Genomic DNA, 17,673 nt, shown 5'->3' with positions numbered 1-17,673 from the left:
TTCTATTGATACTGAGGCTCAGAGATTCAATTCAAATTAATACAGTCATTAAGCACCTACGTAAAGGAGCACTTATTTCAATGAGATCACCAATCTACAGGAGTCTATTAAAAGAGGCAGCATAGTATAGGAAGAGAGGATTTAGTACCTGCATTCCAATCCTGCTTTACTAACTATAGGATTGGGATCAAGCCACTCCATCTCTCAAAATATAGAATGAGGTGACAAATATCAGCCTTATGGGATTATCCCTTATTAAACAAAAAAAAAAAAAAAAAAAAAAAAAAAAAAACCATTAAACAGTTCTTTAAACTTACAGAAAGGACTTTTATATTAGAGGAACTTACAATCAATTACCACACTGTTGAGCATCTCTCCTTCCAGAAACTCTCCCACCTCATCCTCCTGTCCCACCACCAAATTCCAACTGTGCTCACTACTGACCACTAAGCTTGGCCCTTCTCTCTTCAACATCTCTCAGGATGAACTAACCCTTAGCCAAGAAATTATCATCTCTCTAGTATATGAATATCTTCCAAATCTAAAACCAGACCTCAAATAACCCTCAAGAAATCTCTTTGTGCATGTGCTCCCAGGGCCTCAAACTTAGCTCTTCCAAAACCAAACTCTTCATTTCCCCCTAAACTTGCTACCAACTTTGGTATTTCTATCAACGATGCTACCATCCTCCAAGAGATCTGGGAGTCTCCTCAACTCCTACTCTCCCACTGCTAAATATAAGATCACAGATTTAGAGCTGGAAAGGACCTTAAGGGACATCTAGTCCAACCCCATTATTTTTTCAGACGAGAAAAATGAGGGCAGAGAGTGGTTAAATGTTTTGTCAACAGAGAGGCAAGAGCCCAGATTCAAACCTAGATTATCTGCCTGGAAATCTATCATTTTTTTCCAACATATCACATGACCTCTTTGGTCACACTATATCTGGTTAATTTCTCCTCTACAATATCTCTCCTTTCCAATCCCATCCATGGTCCATCCCCACTTTAACCAAAGTCCCTACCTGGACTCTCGTAATATCTCTGCCAATTTTAAATCTTCTTACTAAGCAAGGGATGACCAAAGATGCAGATAACATCCCATGATTTAGAGTTAGAAGAAATTTTAAAAGCTATACAATCCATCTCCAAGGGGAAGAAGTCACATCCAAATGCAGCAACTCCAGTTTCCTTATGGCAGAGATATCACATGAGTTTATGGTATTTTCATAATCTTCTAACAGGTTTCCCAGTGTTGTCTTTCCCTTTCCATCATGCACAGGGTCAAGTGATTTTCACTTTAAAAATCAGTTTAGATCCAACATCCCCTTACTTAAAAACAAACAAACAAACAAACAAACAACCAAACCAATAATCCTGTCATGACTACAGATTGCCTGCATAAATCAGGCCCAAATTCCTCAATCCAATCCCATGTTACTCAAGGACTCCTCAGCTGACTCCACCTAATCTCCTATTTTAAAAGCATCTTCAGCTCCAACCAGGCTAATTTCCTTCTCATCTTCCTCCCCCATCATACTAAGCTCTCTCTTCTCTCACTTGGAATGCACTTCCCTGGTTTTCCCAAAGGATGATGAGCTCAAAGGACTTTGGAAATTGTATATTCAAACCCCTTTATTTAACAGATGAGGAAATTGATGTTGCAAGTATGGAAAAAAAATTTCAAGGGTACGATTGATGGTGAGCACCAGAACCATTATTCCAACACAGGTCAGCTTGTTCCAAATCCATCCACTTTGCAGGGCATGGTGCTCTATGACAAACGAAGGCCCACACTTCTTCAGTGCTCACTTCAAGACTCATCTCTATGAAACCTTACCTCATTAACCTTTCTGAATTCCTAGGGCTTGAATAGTGGAGAAAAGCATCAACTTTTCACATCTGTTTAACATGCTATCTGGAAATGTCTTGTCTCTCCAACTAAACTGTCAGTAATTTGAAGATAAAGACTGTTTTCTTCTCTGATACCCTCCAGTCTCCCCCAGGGGAAAATATAAAAGTTCATCAACAGTGGGGATCTCTAAGCACTCATCCCATCCATGTCAGCAAGATTATATACACTGAGAAGAAAGCCATTCCTTCTTTAAGTCTCCTTCCCTAACGGCTCTAGAAGAACTAAAGAACAGGGAAATTGACTTGATTTCCCAGTTGGGAGGGTGAATAAGATATAGAAGGGACATTGGACAGAACTGACAGAATTCCAGAATCCAAGATTTCTCTGAGTAAAATGCTGTGTAGGAAGGCATTCAGCCTTGGTGGGGAACCCATCCCTTAGAGAAATGTTAGTTTTTACCTTAGAAGCCATCTGCCCTTTTTTACAGATACCAAAACTGAGGCTTAGAAAGAAAAAGGGGCCGGTTCAGAATCATAATCTGATACCCAACCTCTAAGAGGTACCCATTCTCTCTCCAAAGAAAGTACAGAAAACATTCCCCTTACTCAGACTAGAACAAAAGATCTTGTGTAGATCCCTTTCCAGCTGTGTGCCTCAGTTTCCATATCTGTAAACAGAAGGGTTGAAACCTGATAGTCTCAAAGAGCTCCTCAAGTTTGAAGAGTCTGTGAATTAAGTTTATTAATCCAAAGGACCAGAAGAAATGGGCAACTTTCCCTTCCCCCTCACCCACAATCCTTCCCATGGAGTTCTGTGCCCAGGAAACAGCCCAGAGATTTCCACCTGACCAGGCAGCTCCCCTGTGGGAGGGGATATGAGGAAAGGGTGAGGCTGTACCTCCTCCTCCTATCTATCTCTCTGATGTCCTCTCCCACACACACACACATATCAATCCCAGTTCATGTTACAGTTCTCCCCGCACTGAGGGAACTAGAGGGGGAAGCCAGGAATCCTGTTGCCCAGCCTCAGGGGACCCTCCCCCACCCCTGGGGTTGAAATACAACCTTTCAGGCAGATCTCTGCACAGACTGGGGCCTAGGCTGTTCCAGCTGGGTGACTGAATTGAAAAGGGGGGGATAGATGAGGGAGGGGCCTAGACCCTCAGCAGTGGGGGGAGGGTGCCCCAGAGAACCAGTCAGATGGCTGATGTGGTCAGATGGAGCCAGCCCTGAGTCTCTAATCTTCAGTTTCTGTCTCTGTCCCCAGCTCCCTCCTTTTGTCTCTTTCTCCCTCTCTCCAGTCAACTTTCTGCCCTCTGGGGTCAGCAGGGTGGGACAGAAGAACAAGTGTGAGTGTATGTCAGCCACTGTGTAAAACAGTGTAAGGCTGTGTCTGTATATAACTTGGGGTCTGTGTATGACAATGTGAGTCTGTGTGACCGTCTAGCTGCGCTGATATGTGTGACTGTGAGTACATGTAATGGGAACCAGTGCTCTACACACAGTGGGCGATTAATATTTGCTTAAGGGAATCGTCTGCCTATGTAAGCATGGGTCGGCATCTCATCTCAAATCTATGGAGGGGTCCGCTCAGCCATGGCGATTGTGGACATCTGTACAACCGAGTCCCTTCTTCATACACACCCGTGTGAGAGCATGCAGATATCCATGTAGAACTGTGCCCCGTGTGTGGATCTATCTCCAAATCTTCCATAATTATAGCCCCGAATACAGACGGGCACAAGACAGAGAATAAGCCGTTCTGGGTGCTGCTTGTGGAAGTGGGAATGTGCACGGGTGGCTTAGAACCATGTGTAAACATGTATCCCTGTCCTGTTTCTGTAACTGACCAGTGTGTGGCTATCCATGGCAACATTTATGGGCACGCTGTGTAATTATGTGTCCATATGCACCCACTCGCCTGTAAGCGAGTCTCTCTGCCGCGTTTGTGCAACTTTCTCAAAGGGTAACAGTGTCAAGATGTGCCATCCAGACGCATTCATGCGTCCTTTGCATACAGCCGTGTGCATGTGGGAAGGTGCGTGTGGGAGCATGCAGCTGGGGACCCCAGGACACGGCCGGGCGGAGAGGGAGAGGGACCCCCAGGCGCCGGACGCACCGCCTCGCCGATCCCCCCGGCTCGGGCCGCCGCCGGCGGCCCCCGTCCTCCTCCCATCCCCCTTCCCCCAGAGGCCCCCGCCCCCGCCTACCTGTTCCCTGCCTCCCCCGGCGGCGCCCGAAATGCCAGAAGCTGCGGGTCCGGCTGCTGGGGGGCTTCCTCTTGTGGTGGGAGTTCCCCATGGCGCGCGGGGTCCCTGGGGGGCGGGGGCGGGGATGGGGATGGGAGTGGGCGGGAGGGGGCGCGCGCTACATGGCGTGGGGCTGGCGCGCGCTCAGGCCCCCGCGCGCTCCGGCAGCTCCGGCCGCCACCGTCCCTGCAACCAATGGGCACGCCCGGGAGGGGCGGCGCCTCGGAGGGAGGCGAGGGGCGGGGCGCGCTCCCATATGCGGGCTCTCCTCGCCCCTCCAGGGACGCCTACCTCGGGCCCTCCTCCCAAAGCTTGGCAAGCCTGGAGGCTCCTGGGAAGAGGCGGCGATGGTCCCTGCAGGGGACGTGAGAAATAAACCGGGTTTTCTCCTCTGTGAAAGGGGATGACACGCACTCACTCCTTCCCAGGAAATCAGATTTAGCGCCCGAAGAGACCTTACAGGTAGTTAAGTGGAAGAGCTGGGATTTGAACCCACATCATCTGGCTTTGAATCCCAGCGTTCCTTCCTTTGCACCACGAGGTTAAGGAAGATGGCACTTATCTAAGCCATAAGGGATAAAGGAAGGGAAACTAAAATTAGCGTTATTATTACTACTTGGATGACCTTGAGCATTTCCTTTGTACAGGCCTCAGTTTCCCCAAATATAAAGAGAAAGCGGGGTTAGCTGATCTCTACTGCCTCTTGTCAGCTCTAACATTCTCTGTTTCTAAGATCTGCAAGCAAATCTGACCCCGTTTTACAGAGAGAAATACCGAGACCTGGAAAGATAACGTAACAGCGTGCCTAAAGTCACACAGGTGTTGAGAAGGGCTATGATTCAATTATGGGTCTTCTGACCAAGATTAGCATTCTTTCCATTATGTTTATTTGACTGACTCAGAGGAGCCAGATTCTCTACTCACCGCTGTGAGTTACAGGGGTCCTCAAACTACAGCCCAAGCCAGATGAGGCAGCTGAGGACGATTATCCCCCTCATCCAGGGCTATGAAGTTTCTTTACTTAAAGGCCCACAAAACAAAGTTTTTGTTTTTACTATAGTCCGGGCCTCCAACCGTCTGAGGGACAGTGAACTGGCTCAACAACCTTCAAAGCTTCTCTCAGCAAACTCCCCCACTCCCCAATAGATTTGGAGTCAGAAATCTTAAGATCTGATAATTATTACTCAATCAACTTTGAGCAAGTTCCTTCTACTACATGGGCCTCAGTTTCCCCATTTGTAAAATGGCACATGGGTTAAATGATCTCAAAGATTCCTTCCAAATCTAAATCCTGTGATTCTATGACACCTCAATGCGGGCCCTTTTAGGGAATGTTGCCTCAAATTTCTGTTAGAAATTCTGTAGAAAACAGAGAGCTAGAGAGCTAGGAAATGGAGTGAGGAGGAGACTGTGAATAGCTGGGAATTACTCAAGTCAATCTATCTCAAGAAAAGAGGACCAGCATTTCCTAATTGAAAAATGGTCAGAGGAAATGAACAGCCCATTTTCAGATGAAGACATTAAAGTCACCTACAGTCATATGAATGCTCTAAATCAGTATTGATTAGAAAAATACAAATTAAAACAACTCTGAGGTACTACCTTACACGGTTAAGGTTGGTTAAAATGACAGGAAGAGATAATGATAAATATTGGCGGGGATGTGGAAAAACACTAATGCATTATTGGTGGAATTGTGAACTGAGCCAACCCTTCTGGAGAGAAATTTGGAACTATGCCCAAAGGACTATTAAACTGTGTATTCCTTTTGACCCAGAAATATCACTGCTGGGTCTGTATACTAAAGAGATCATAAAAGAGGGAAAAGGACCCACATGTGCAAAAATATTTGTAGCAGCTCTTTTTGTGATGGCAAAGAACTGGAAATTGAGTGAATGCCCATCAATTGGGAAATGGCTGAATAAGTTATGGTAAATGAATGGAGTGAAATATTATTGTTCAATAGGAATGATGAGCAGGTGGATTTCAGGAAAACTTGGAAAGACTTACATGAACTGATGCTTAGTGAAATGAGCAGAACCAAGAGATCATTATACACAGCAATAGCAACATTGTGTGAGGACATATTTAACCTATATCAGAGTATTTGCTGTCTTAGGGAGGGGGTGGCAAAGTGAGAGGGAGAAAAATTTGGAGCCCGAGGTTTTGCAAAGGTGAATGTTGAAAACTATCTTTGCATGTATTTGGGGGCGGGGAAGTTTTTTAAAAGATTGTGTGGTGATTATGATAGACTTAGTTCTTCTCAGCAATTCAGTGATTCAAGGCAATTCCAATAAATTTTGAATGGAAAACACCAGAGAGAACTATGGAGACCAAATGAGGAAAGAAGGATATTATTTTCACCTTTTTTATTTGCTTTTTCTTTCTGATTATTTTTCTTTCACAGTATGACCAATATGGAAATGTGTTTAAAATGATTGTATATGTATAACCTTATCAGATTGCTTGCTGTTTTGGGAAGGGAGGAGGTAAGAGAAGGAGGGAGAAAAATTCGCATCTCAAAATCTTGACAGAAATTAATGTTGAAAACTATTTTTATATGTAATTGGAAAAATAAAATGCTGTTCTGAAACTTAAAAAAAAAAGAAAAGAGGATTGTTCAAAGGTGCTTAGAGATCCCTTCAGAAAGAGTCAAGGATTATTGATGATAGGTAACACCAACTCAGGCTGAGGACCTGGAAGATACTAAAATGCCATGGAAAAAGAGGACCCCACTGCTGTCTAAAGACGATTCCATTAGCATATGAACCTCTTTAGAACAAGGACTGTCCTCTGCCTCTTTTGTATTCTCAGCAAATGTCAGTGTGCCTGTCACACAGCAGGCACTTAATAAATGCTTGTTGACTGATTGGGTTTTAGTGGTTTCCACTTTAAGCAAATCTACTAAACGAAAACTCCAAGACACAGCCACATTTCTCTTCCCTGACTTCAACCTTCAGTTCTCCCTTTTACTGCTTGTTAGCGTGGGTCAGGGTGGTTTCTAGGAAATCCCCAGAATAGAAAAACTTACAAGGGGGCAAAAACAGTGAGTGTGATCCCTTCCCCCTCATTCCCAGGACATTCCCAGCACAAAGAAGCCACTCAGCACAAATCCACTAATTGACAGCTCACTTTTCAATTCTTCCCTCTACAGAAATAAAACATACAAAATGAGGGAAAATCAAAGGTCTGTACTGGGATGAATCAGGTCATCATAAGAATCAGTCACCACAACATTCACAGGTGACTAGAAGGAACCTTAGAGCTCACTTAGTCCTGCCCCTTCATTTTACAGATAAGGAATCTGAAACTTTGTCCAAGGTCACCAAGGCACAGGACAGGAGACTGGAATCCAGGTCCTCTGCCTCTAAATCCAGCATTCTAATTTTTGTACTGAACTGAATGTGCATAAGCAGAGACTGAGTAACGGGATACTATGAAAGGGATTCTGGGAATTCAGGTAGACTTGGAATTAGAAGACCTCTGAAATTGAGATTGGAAAACTTTGCAGGAATTGATCTGTTCTATAAAGTGAGATCTCTAAATGTTCACAGAATGAGAGACAATTTGTTCAGGGATAAAGTAGAATTCTCATCCTTTTATGATAAGAGGGCTTGCCTCCCCTGTCCCACAAAGGCATCCATACCCACACCCAAGTGTGGGTGGTTGCAGCATGTCCCACCTCCACCCCCACCCCAAGGTGTACAATGCTCTTTCATATGGAGTTTACTCAGCATGTGACCAGAGCAGCTGAGATGGCTTTGCGCTGGGCTGGGGGACCCTCTAGGGAGGTTCTCTCCCTAAACTTGGGTACCCCCCCACACTTTTAGCTAATAGATGGTCACTCCAGTAAGGTCATCATCCCAGGACTAAGAGAGAGGGAAGAGTTGGGACTCAAGGCAGCAGATTTCAACTTTCATTTGCATGCCAACTTCATGGCCACCACCATCCCTTAACCCAATCAGGAGTGCAGACCCAGTCCCAGGCCTCTACTCAACTCCTCCCTATCTATAGCATCTTCTCAGGATTAGACATGTCAGCTCTTTTTGGTGTGAAGTGTTCCCTGTTAGAATGCAATCTCCTTGAGGGCCAGGAGCTGACTTTCTTTTTGCTTTTATTTTTACTTCAGCACAATCTCTGGCACATAAGTACTTCATAAATGTTTGTTGTCCTCATGAGATTTTCATAGTAATAGACAAGCTAGAAATGCACAAGTTTGGCACTTTACACACACACACACACACACACACACACACACCCCAACCCTCAGGAGTTTCACTACACATTCCAAAGTAATGACCATCTTGTCCCCTTCCCCTACTGTCCCCATTTTAGAACAGGTCCACAATATCCCCTACCCACATTCTGGAGTTGTTACTTCCCACTCCAATTATAATTGCCTTCTCCTTCATGTTCCAGAGCCCTTTCTTTCCCCAAATCCCAGAGCTTCAAGTCCTAATCCCCAATATTCTTAAACTTTTTCTATGTGACCCCTCTTCATCCAAGAAATTTTATGCAAACCTGATCTACTCATAATAAAACATAATCTCATGACCCCCACATGTCACAACGAAGTTTAAGAAGCTTTGTTCCAGAGTAGTGACTTATAGAATGTTGAAGCTAGAAGAAAACTTAAGATAACATCTGATCCAACCCCTTTTTTTCTAGATAGGGAAACTAAGGCACAAAGAGGTTTATAAACCTCTTGTGGCCCTGAGGCCACACCCCTAATTATATGTCAGAATCCCCAAAAGAATACAGAACTACATGATCCTAAGAGCTCCTAAGAGGCGAGGGGCGGGGCGCGCTCCCATATGCGGGCTCTCCTCGCCCCTCCAGGGACGCCTACCTAGGGCCCTCCTCCCAAAGTTTGGGTTCATTATACCTCATTTCCTCCCTTGTGAACCTAATTTTAACCTTACTTCATTTCAGGAAGCAACTGTCCACCGGGCTCTCTCTAGCTGGAATAACCCACTCATGCTTTCCACAAACATGCAGCATACACTCCTGAACAGACACATACAACACACATCTGGCTCAGGGTTTCTTCCAGCTGTTTTCAGGAGACACTTCACTCTGTTCTTACCTCATAGGACTTTATACTCTTCAGATAACCTCTTCAAGTTCTAATATATAGACTGTTCATCTGCATCTGTGAGATTCCCACCATTCTCAATTAGACTGAATGCTCCTGGAGGGCAAACACTAAGCCTTCATCTTCCTAGTTTCCCCCATAATGCCAAAAAGATTGGCACACAGCAAGAGCTTAACAAATGTTTGAATGGGCATGGGCGCAGGGCTTCGAAGGGCATGGACACAGAGTTCTGTTACAGAGCAAAAAACACATTTCTCTTTGTGTCCTTACACAGTGTGCTCTCTTTCTCTCTTCCCCCATACTCAAGACTAAAGGAAATTATAATACTAAAAAAAGCTCTTCAGTAGTATATCAAGGATTACAAAGGATGGAGATACAATATAGAAAGCATCGATTCTGAAATCCAAAGTCTTGGCTTCAAATCCTATCTCTAATGTGATTGTGAATGTCATTCAGATGCCTTGATATTCAGTTTCCTCATCTGTACAATGACAGAGTTGGACTAGAGTATCTATGAGGTCTCTCCCACTTCTAGAACGATGAATGTTGATTTTCCTCAAAATACCCCCAATGAGTCAAGAAATAAGAATACTATCCTCATTTTACAGAGGAAACTGAGGTTTCAGTGACTTGAACACAGCCATTCAGCTAGTAAAGGACAGTAGTTCAACAAAAACTCATGCTTTCTTATGTGGAGTCAAAGGTTCTTCCCATTGCTCTATATTCCTACCAGTCCTTCTGCCCAGTAAGCTTGAAGCCTATCTCTCATTCCAATGGAAAAGAGGCCAGGAATCCCAAAGTTCAAAGGACTGGACCCTTGAACTCAAGAGACTGAGCTGACAATATCTTCTGTCAGGATTTAAAGATAATGGGAGATCAGGGGGAAGGTCATTTGTCTCCTTTGATCACAGTGGGGGGAGCCCTCTAGAATGGGTTCTTCCAGGAGCCCCCTAGCTAAGCACTCTCCACCACTAAAGGAAGCACTCCCTCTCAAGTGAGTTTGGCTCCCTACCTTCCCCAACACAAGTCTTACTTGCTCTGGGAAGTGTCTTGCAGATTCATCCCAACTGACTCTAGCCCTGCTTTCATCCCCACTTCCTCTATCCCAAACAAAACTGGAATCCATCACAAGCTGTGTCTCTCTCTCTTTGCCTCTATCTTATACCCATAGACTAGGTGTCTCCTATCAAGCTAGGAGAACCCCTCAGGATGCCAAAACCAGTGCCCCATAGGATGACTGACCTTAAAAGATTTAAAATTAGAAAGGACTGCAAGGCAAGCATCAGATCCTACTCCAAAAAAATTAACGAATGACTGAATAAATGAATGAAATTACAGCTTGGGAAACTGAGGCACAAAGGGCAAGGATCTGCCAAAAGATCATCCTGCCAGAAGTGTCAGAGCTGGTACTTGAACTCTTCTCCCCTACCCCTAAGGCTAAGGTTCTTTCCTACTAGAACATGCAGGAGTTAAATAATGATAATGAATCCTAATTCTGGGCCTGCCAGCTAGCCAGGAGATTTCCATCTCAGAAACAAATTATTTATTATACTACACTCAGCTAAAGTCTAAATTGTTGTGATTATTCAAATGGCATAGTGGGAAAATCAATAGGCTGGTAGGCAAATTTACCAAGGTCCAAATTCCACTTCTGACACTCGCTAGCCGAGTGAACCTATGCAGGTTCTTTACCTGCAACATTCAATTCAACAAGTATTTAGTAAGAACTTAGTATGTGCTAGTCATTGTGCTAGGAATTGGGGATTTGCCTCATAGCTTAGTTTGAGGATGAAATGCTGTAAGGATAAAATGAAAAGTCTGTTATACATTTAGAAAGCTTTAAAGCACAATGTTATTGTTGATTCTACTGTTATGTTGGTTAAGCCACAAACATTAAGGACCTATTAAATGCCAGACACCGAGTTAAACTCTGAGGATTCAAATAAGGGGAAGGAGGGGAGAGAGCAAATAGGCTAAGATGGAAGACAACATAGAAATAACTAAATACAAACAAGATTCAGGCTGGATAAATTGGAGATGGTCTTGGTATTGGGATTTAGGGATTAGGGAACTTCCTGAAGGTTTCTTTAACTCTAATCAAAGAGCACCAAAGTATAGTGGACAGAGAATTAAAAAGCTCCAAGTTCTGTTCTCTGACACATGTTGTCCAGGCAAGTCTTTTAATCTCAATGCTCTGTCCTCAATTTTGTAGGATTCTAAATTTCAGAGAAGGTATACATTAGCCTTGGAGAAGGGAGTTTCCTATGTCAACAAAAATAAGTCCAGTAACTATCTCTGTCCTGGCAAAGAACCATCTGATTCTGTAGCTGGAAGGAACCTCTCAGAATGTGAAAGCCCTTTAAGACCTCCCTGGCAGGAGGACAGCAGTATGAGAAGACCCTCCTACTACTTTCAAAAAGTAGCTAAAGAAAAAAAAAATTTTTAAGTAGCTAGAGGTCATACCTCACTTATAAAGAATGAAGCTTAATCAGTGACTTTCCCAAGATCACCTTGTTGTTCCCTGGTGGAATAGTACCTAAAGCACATCTGACATTTTTATAGCCCTTAACTTCCCTTCCCAACAAAAGCTATTTTCTTTTTTTCCTTTTTTGCTCAGGCAATTGGGATTAACTGACTTGCCCAGGGTCACACAGCTAGGAAGTGTCAAGTATCTGAGGCCAGATTGAACTCGGGTCCTCCTGACTTCAGGGCTGGTGCTCTATCCACTAGATCATCTAATTGCAACACCCCCCCCTCCCAAAAAAAAACTATTTTCAAATATATCATTTCATTTGATCCTCACAACTGTCCTAGGAAATGCATGCTACCAATAGAATCAGAGATTTAGGAAGCATCAAAGTCCTTCCCTCACTATTTTTCCCTATTCTAGTCCATCCTGCACTGTTAGCAAATTGATCTTCTTGAGGCATAGAACCCCTATTTAATAATATGCAGTGGCTACCTATCACTTCCAGTATCAAATATGAAATTCTTTGCTTGGCATTTAAAGCCCTTCATAACCTGGTCTCCTCCTCCCTTCTTACACCTTACTCTCTTTCACATCCACCACAATCCAGCTGCACCGGTCCTTTTACAGATCTCAGCATGACACTCCAACTCCCAACTCAGGCATTTTCACTGGCTGCCCCCAAGCCTAGAATTCTCTCCTTTCTCATCTCTGTGTTTCTTGGTTTCCTTGTTTTCCTTCAAGAAGCCTTTCTTAGTCCTGCTTAATGTAGTGTCTTCCCATGTTTAACTTATATCCGATTGCTTACTATCTTGAGCAGGAAAGAGGGGAAGAGAGAGGGAGAAAAATAGGGGACACAAGATTTTTCAAAGGTGAATGTTGAAAACTATCTTTGCATGTATTAGGAAAAATAAAATACTATTTTAAAAAATGTTGGTGCCTTTCCCTTCCCTGATATTATCTCTAGTTTATCCTTTCTATATCTAGTTTATTAAGTGTTTATTAAGTTTATCCAGTGAATAAAACACTGGATCTGGATTCCAGACTGAATTCAAATCTGGCCTCAGATATTTACTAGCTATGTGACCCTGGGCAAGTCGCTTAACCCTGTTTGTCTCAGTTTCCTTATCTGTACAATGAGGTGGAGAAAGAAATGGCAAATCTTTACAATATTTCTGCCAATAAAAACTCAAAGTTTCAGACACTACTGAATAACATTTTGTTATAACCATATAATTGCTTATATTTTTTCTCCTTCCCTGAGTCTGAACTCCCTGAGAGTCTATTTGGCTTTTCTTTGTATCCCCAGTGAGTGCCAGGCCCCTAATAGGCGCTTAATTTGACCAGACCTAGACAAAACCTTTTCATTTTAAGGATGAAATAAATGAGATAAAGAGAAGCAAAGTCTCTTGTCCAAGGTCATACAAATTGTAACTAGAAAAGCCAAGATTTTAATTTAGGTTTATTCCAAATACTTCCCACCGTTTCTCACTACCACCTAAAAAGCATTATCATTCCTATTTCAAAAAAGAAAAAAACTGAGGTTAAGGAAGGTGAAGTGCCCCAAAACAATACAATTTTTAAGTGCCAGTGGTGGAATTTGAATCGAGGTCTTTCAGCACTTTACTCAACATTTCTTAGTCTTTTGCCTCTTTGAAATGCACTAGAAAATTTTAGCACCTTCCCAGGACCGCCTAAGACTGTGTGATCTTGGGTGACATTGCTTCCTTCCATAAAATAAAATAGTTGGGCTCAATGATCTCTAAGATCATCTATGACTACTCATAATTTTAAGTGCCCTAAATGGGGAAGGAATGGGAAGAAGATCAAGAAACCTAAATTTAAGTCCTATATAGCCCTGCCACTCACCAATAGTGTAACCTTGGGAACAAGGTCATGTCAAATGACAAAACTGAACCTCAGTTTTCCCATCTGAAAAATGAATGTGTTGAATGAAATGGTCTCTAAGGGCAAATTTTATGCTGTCTGAAACCCATGATCATATTTCGGAGAAGGAAAAAGCCCCAGACTGACTGAAAATCAGAAGGCTTAAAGTTAAGTTCTTGACACTTTAGCCTGTCTGAGCCTCACTTCCCCATCTGTAAATAAGGGGGTTAAATTTAATGACTTATAAAAATTATGAGATGGAGGGACATTAATCACTCTATGAGAAAAAGTATACTTTTAATAGCTAGAGAATGACCTGCCTTTGAAGTGAAGAAGATGGATTCAGGTTCTGGATCTCTGTGATCTTGGCCAAGTCACTCAACTCCTCCATACCTGAGACAATTCTCTGTAAGTTGCAGAGAAGTGCTATCTGGCATTAATAGTGGGTCTTTCATTACCTGGAAGTTCTCTAGAATCTAAACTAATGAAATCGCAGATCCAGCCCCTAAGTCTATCCTATGATTCTATGACTCATAGGTCAGACTGGAATGTGACCCCCTCCCTCTCCAGCCTGCCTACACATACACACACACACACACACACACACACACTCTTAGCTTAGCTCCCCCCCAAAAGAATGAATCCTCCCTCTTTCCCTAGGACTCACCCTCCCCTCTCCTTTAAGCATTGCCAACAGGGATTAAAGCAATCAGATCAATTTCTTGGTTTCTTTTCAGAAAAAGAAGAGGAGGAGAAGTAGGGCTGGACAGGAGTGAAGGAAACAATTCCAATAATGAGAGGCTGGAGGGAAAGAGGGTGACTTTCCTTCTCTTCCCCGCCCAAGCACTACCAAAGCCTTGGGGCAGGCAGGCCCACATGTGGGTGAGGGCCCTTACCTGACCTCCATGCTGGAAGCCAGTACTACCTAAATACCTCAGTCCCACAAGTAGATATAGGGACTAGGGGTTGGTCAAATCATGCACTCCAACAGGCCTTAGATCCTAATGGAATCAATTAGCCCATCACTCAAGTTCAGGATTGCTTTGCCCATTGTTGTCCATTCTATGAATGTCTTCAGGCCAGGAGAGTCCATCATACACACTCATATGATCTTGGATAAGTCCTTTATTCTGTTTTGTAAAAGGAGAGGATTGGATTAGAAAATCTCTAAAGTCCTTTGAGCTCCAAATGTCTTAGCAACCCTACTTACTATACCTAAAGACTTGCTGTCAGTACTAAGAGCTAGTCACTGACCTAGTCTGTGATTTCTGCCCCATTTCTCTTTGGATGGGGGGTGGGGGCATGGGAGTGGGGGGGAATGACAACAAATATGTTGGGATTGAGATGACTAGGGGCAGACACTGCATGGGAAGGGGGTGTAGAGAAGGCATGTATTGTTCAGTATATTTTGAGACCAATCTCTCTTCCAACCCTTGTCGCTCACTGCTCTAGCTGAATGTCTTCAGGCAGGCTAAGGCAGAACCAAGGCAGAGATCCAAAAAGACCACAGCCAGGCCGGATACAATCACACAAGAAGCTTTTTCTCTCCTCTCTCTGCCTCCTCTTCCTGTCCCCCAAACCTCTTCCTTCTAATTCTTTTCTCCCTCCTTCCCTCTCAGGGCTGATTAAAGGACACTCCAGTGGGTAAACACAGCACCCACCATTTCCTGAAACATGGGCAGGCGGCTGCTGTGGGCAGGATAGCGGTTAGATGCTGGGAGCAGGGAGCCCCTGGGGCCTAAAGAGGTCCCTACTTCTTCCCAGGCTTAGAAGAAAAGCTGGGAGACTCCCTTTTTTCCTCTAGGTCTAGAGGGGGATGAGTGGGAGGGGCAAAGGAACCCAACTCAGGTGATAAAGGGAGAAATGGGATAAGGATCTAATGGCCCCACTAGGGAGTCAGCCAAGCAGGTCCATCCAAGACCAAGGAGGGCAGGAACACTTTAGTTTTATGCAATGTATTGTTATGGAAAGAGTGCTGGATTTAGATTCAGAGAAGCCCGAGTTCAAGTTTTGACTCTGAAACACACTAGCTATGACCTTGAACAAGGTAACCTCTCAAAGTAACTGGGGATCTCCTCCTCACCTTTTAAAGGAATAGTCCTTGAACCTCCTGTCTCGAAGGACTGTGATGAGGAAACCACTGGTTAATCTTAAAGCTCTATAGAAATTGGAGCTGTTTTTTATTATCTCATGAGCAAGGAGAAGCCTGCCAAATAAAATCCACAAAGCCAAGTTCCCGTCCCACTCCCCTCCCCCACAAGGAAACATACCTATCTAGCCCTGCTGTGCATCCCCATGGAAGCTCCCTACCTCTCTGTTCATGCTTCCTTACCCCAACTCAACATTGTTAGAAAGATCAAAGTAATGAATTGTCACTAAAATGGGGAAAGGGGGGCAGGTGATAACCTCACCTGGGACACTAATCGCATTTCTTTAACTAGGGACATGATGGGGATGAGTAAGATAAGACAAAACTGGAAAGGGAAAACCAGAGAAAGAAAAGAGGTTTTCTTGAACTCCTTCTAACAAGAGGTACCCTGGACAGGACCAAATGAGAAGGTGGGAAGACAGATGGTCAGCTCCCCGTCCTGAGGAAGGCACCAGGGATCCATGACAAACTTGGTTACCAATCTCTCACTACTCTAGTTCTGGGAGGGCAGGGCAGAACAGAGCCTGACAAGTCCCTCTACCCTGGAGAGGCCCAGGGAGCTGGGCCTCAAGCGCCTATGACCCCCTGACTCAGCAAAGTGCCTATAACTGCGGGTGACCCACCAAAGCCCCCACGGCCCGCTTGCTGAGCCCCAGGGGAGCAAAACAAAGGATCTGACCCCCTTACACCCAAGGAAGTGTAGGGAAGAAGAGTTCCCCCCTCCCAGTCCTTCCCCCCAAAGCCAAACTACATAATCTCTGCAAATCTGGAGATCCCCTGTCTAGAAGTAAGGGGTGGGGTAGAAATGGGGGGAACCGCCCCTCTTTGCAGAGGCAGTACCCCGGAAGTCCTGAGAGGGACTCCTTGGCTCTGCCCCACCTTTCCTTGGACCCATTCCGACTACACCCCCCAACCCGCGGCCCAAGTCACCCTCGCCGATCCACCTGGGTACTGCCCGACGGCTCAGGAAGCGGGGCGCCTCCCTCTCTCTCCCCCACTCCCCGCCGGCAGCGGCCCAGCGCAGCCCAGCGCAGCCCAGCCCTGCCCAGCTCAGGTGAGCGGAGCTCCAGCCTGCCTTACCTCTGCCCTTGCCTCTGCCCTTCCTGGCCTTTTCCTCAGACTTCTTGCCCTTGGGGGGTGGCTCGGCCCCCTCCCCACCCGGCGGCCCCTTCTTCTTTCTCCGCTTGCCCCGCAGCCAGCTGAAGGCGCGGCGCAGGCCGCCCCGGGACTTCTTCTTGCGGGGGACACCGGCCTGGCCCTGGCCCTGACCCTGGCCCTGGCCGCTCGGCTCCTCGGCCGCAGGTGCGGCGGAGGCAGCGCGGGCCGCCATGGGCCGCGTGCGGGACGGGCGGGCAGCCTCAGGCCCCCGGAGGCTGCGCGCCGCCCATGCGGGGCTGGACGCCCGGGTTCCCTCCCTGGGCAGCCGGCGCCGCTGCGCGAAGGTAGAGCAAGGAGCCGGAGAAAAGTTTGAGCGGCTCCCTGGGGCCGAGGGGAGCGGGGCAGGAGGGGCCGGCGGGGCTGGGCTGGGCTGGGCTGGGCTGGGCTAGGCTAGGCTGGGGCGGGGAGAAGCCCGGAGAGAAGGGAGAGGCGGGTCGGGAGGTGGGGAACGGGAGGGAGCGCACTTACTCCCAACTCGCTCCCTGCTCCCGGTTCCCCGCACCCCCTCCTCTCTCCTCTGTCCGCCCGGCCCGGCGCGGCTCGGCTCGGCCCTGCCCCTCTCCCCGCCCTCCCGGACCTGCAAAAGGGAGCGCACCGCTCCGTGCCTTCTCCCCGCGGGGGCGTGGGGGGTGGGGATAAGGAAAGCCAGGTAAACGGGACTCTAAGTCAGACCGCCTGCGGAAAAGGCGAGTTGTGCCCAATGACGAGCTCGGGTCTAGGGGCCGGACCTCGGAGTCCCTGGACTTCAAAGCTAGACTCTCAGGAAAGGGAAGGAAGTATTCTGGGTGTCCCCATAGAGGAAAGAAGCAAGGTAT

General features: G+C 45.8%; 1 protein-coding gene across 2 annotated transcripts in view; it reads right to left on the bottom strand.

Annotated features, from left to right (window-relative positions):
- Positions 1–17,392, bottom strand: part of KIAA1522 (KIAA1522 ortholog) — a 43,234-nt gene extending 25,842 nt beyond the window's left edge. The window contains exon 1 of one of the 2 annotated variants that reach the window (XM_031962296.1): positions 16,781–17,392. In XM_031962296.1, coding sequence (XP_031818156.1) covers positions 16,781–17,030 — 250 coding nt within the window. In that variant the 5' untranslated portion in view covers positions 17,031–17,392. Of the gene's footprint in view, positions 1–4,063; positions 5,068–16,780 lie in introns of those variants that run through there. The other variant, XM_031962297.1, reaches the window with a different exon arrangement.
- Between the last annotated feature and the right edge of the window lie 281 nt (positions 17,393–17,673).

The sequence above is a fragment of the Sarcophilus harrisii genome, chromosome 3 (genome assembly GCF_902635505.1).
Source record: "Sarcophilus harrisii chromosome 3, mSarHar1.11, whole genome shotgun sequence".
Lineage (NCBI taxonomy): Eukaryota > Metazoa > Chordata > Mammalia > Dasyuromorphia > Dasyuridae > Sarcophilus > Sarcophilus harrisii.
The sequence above is the reverse complement of the archived record's forward strand: the minus strand, read 5'-3'. Positions and strand labels throughout refer to the sequence as shown.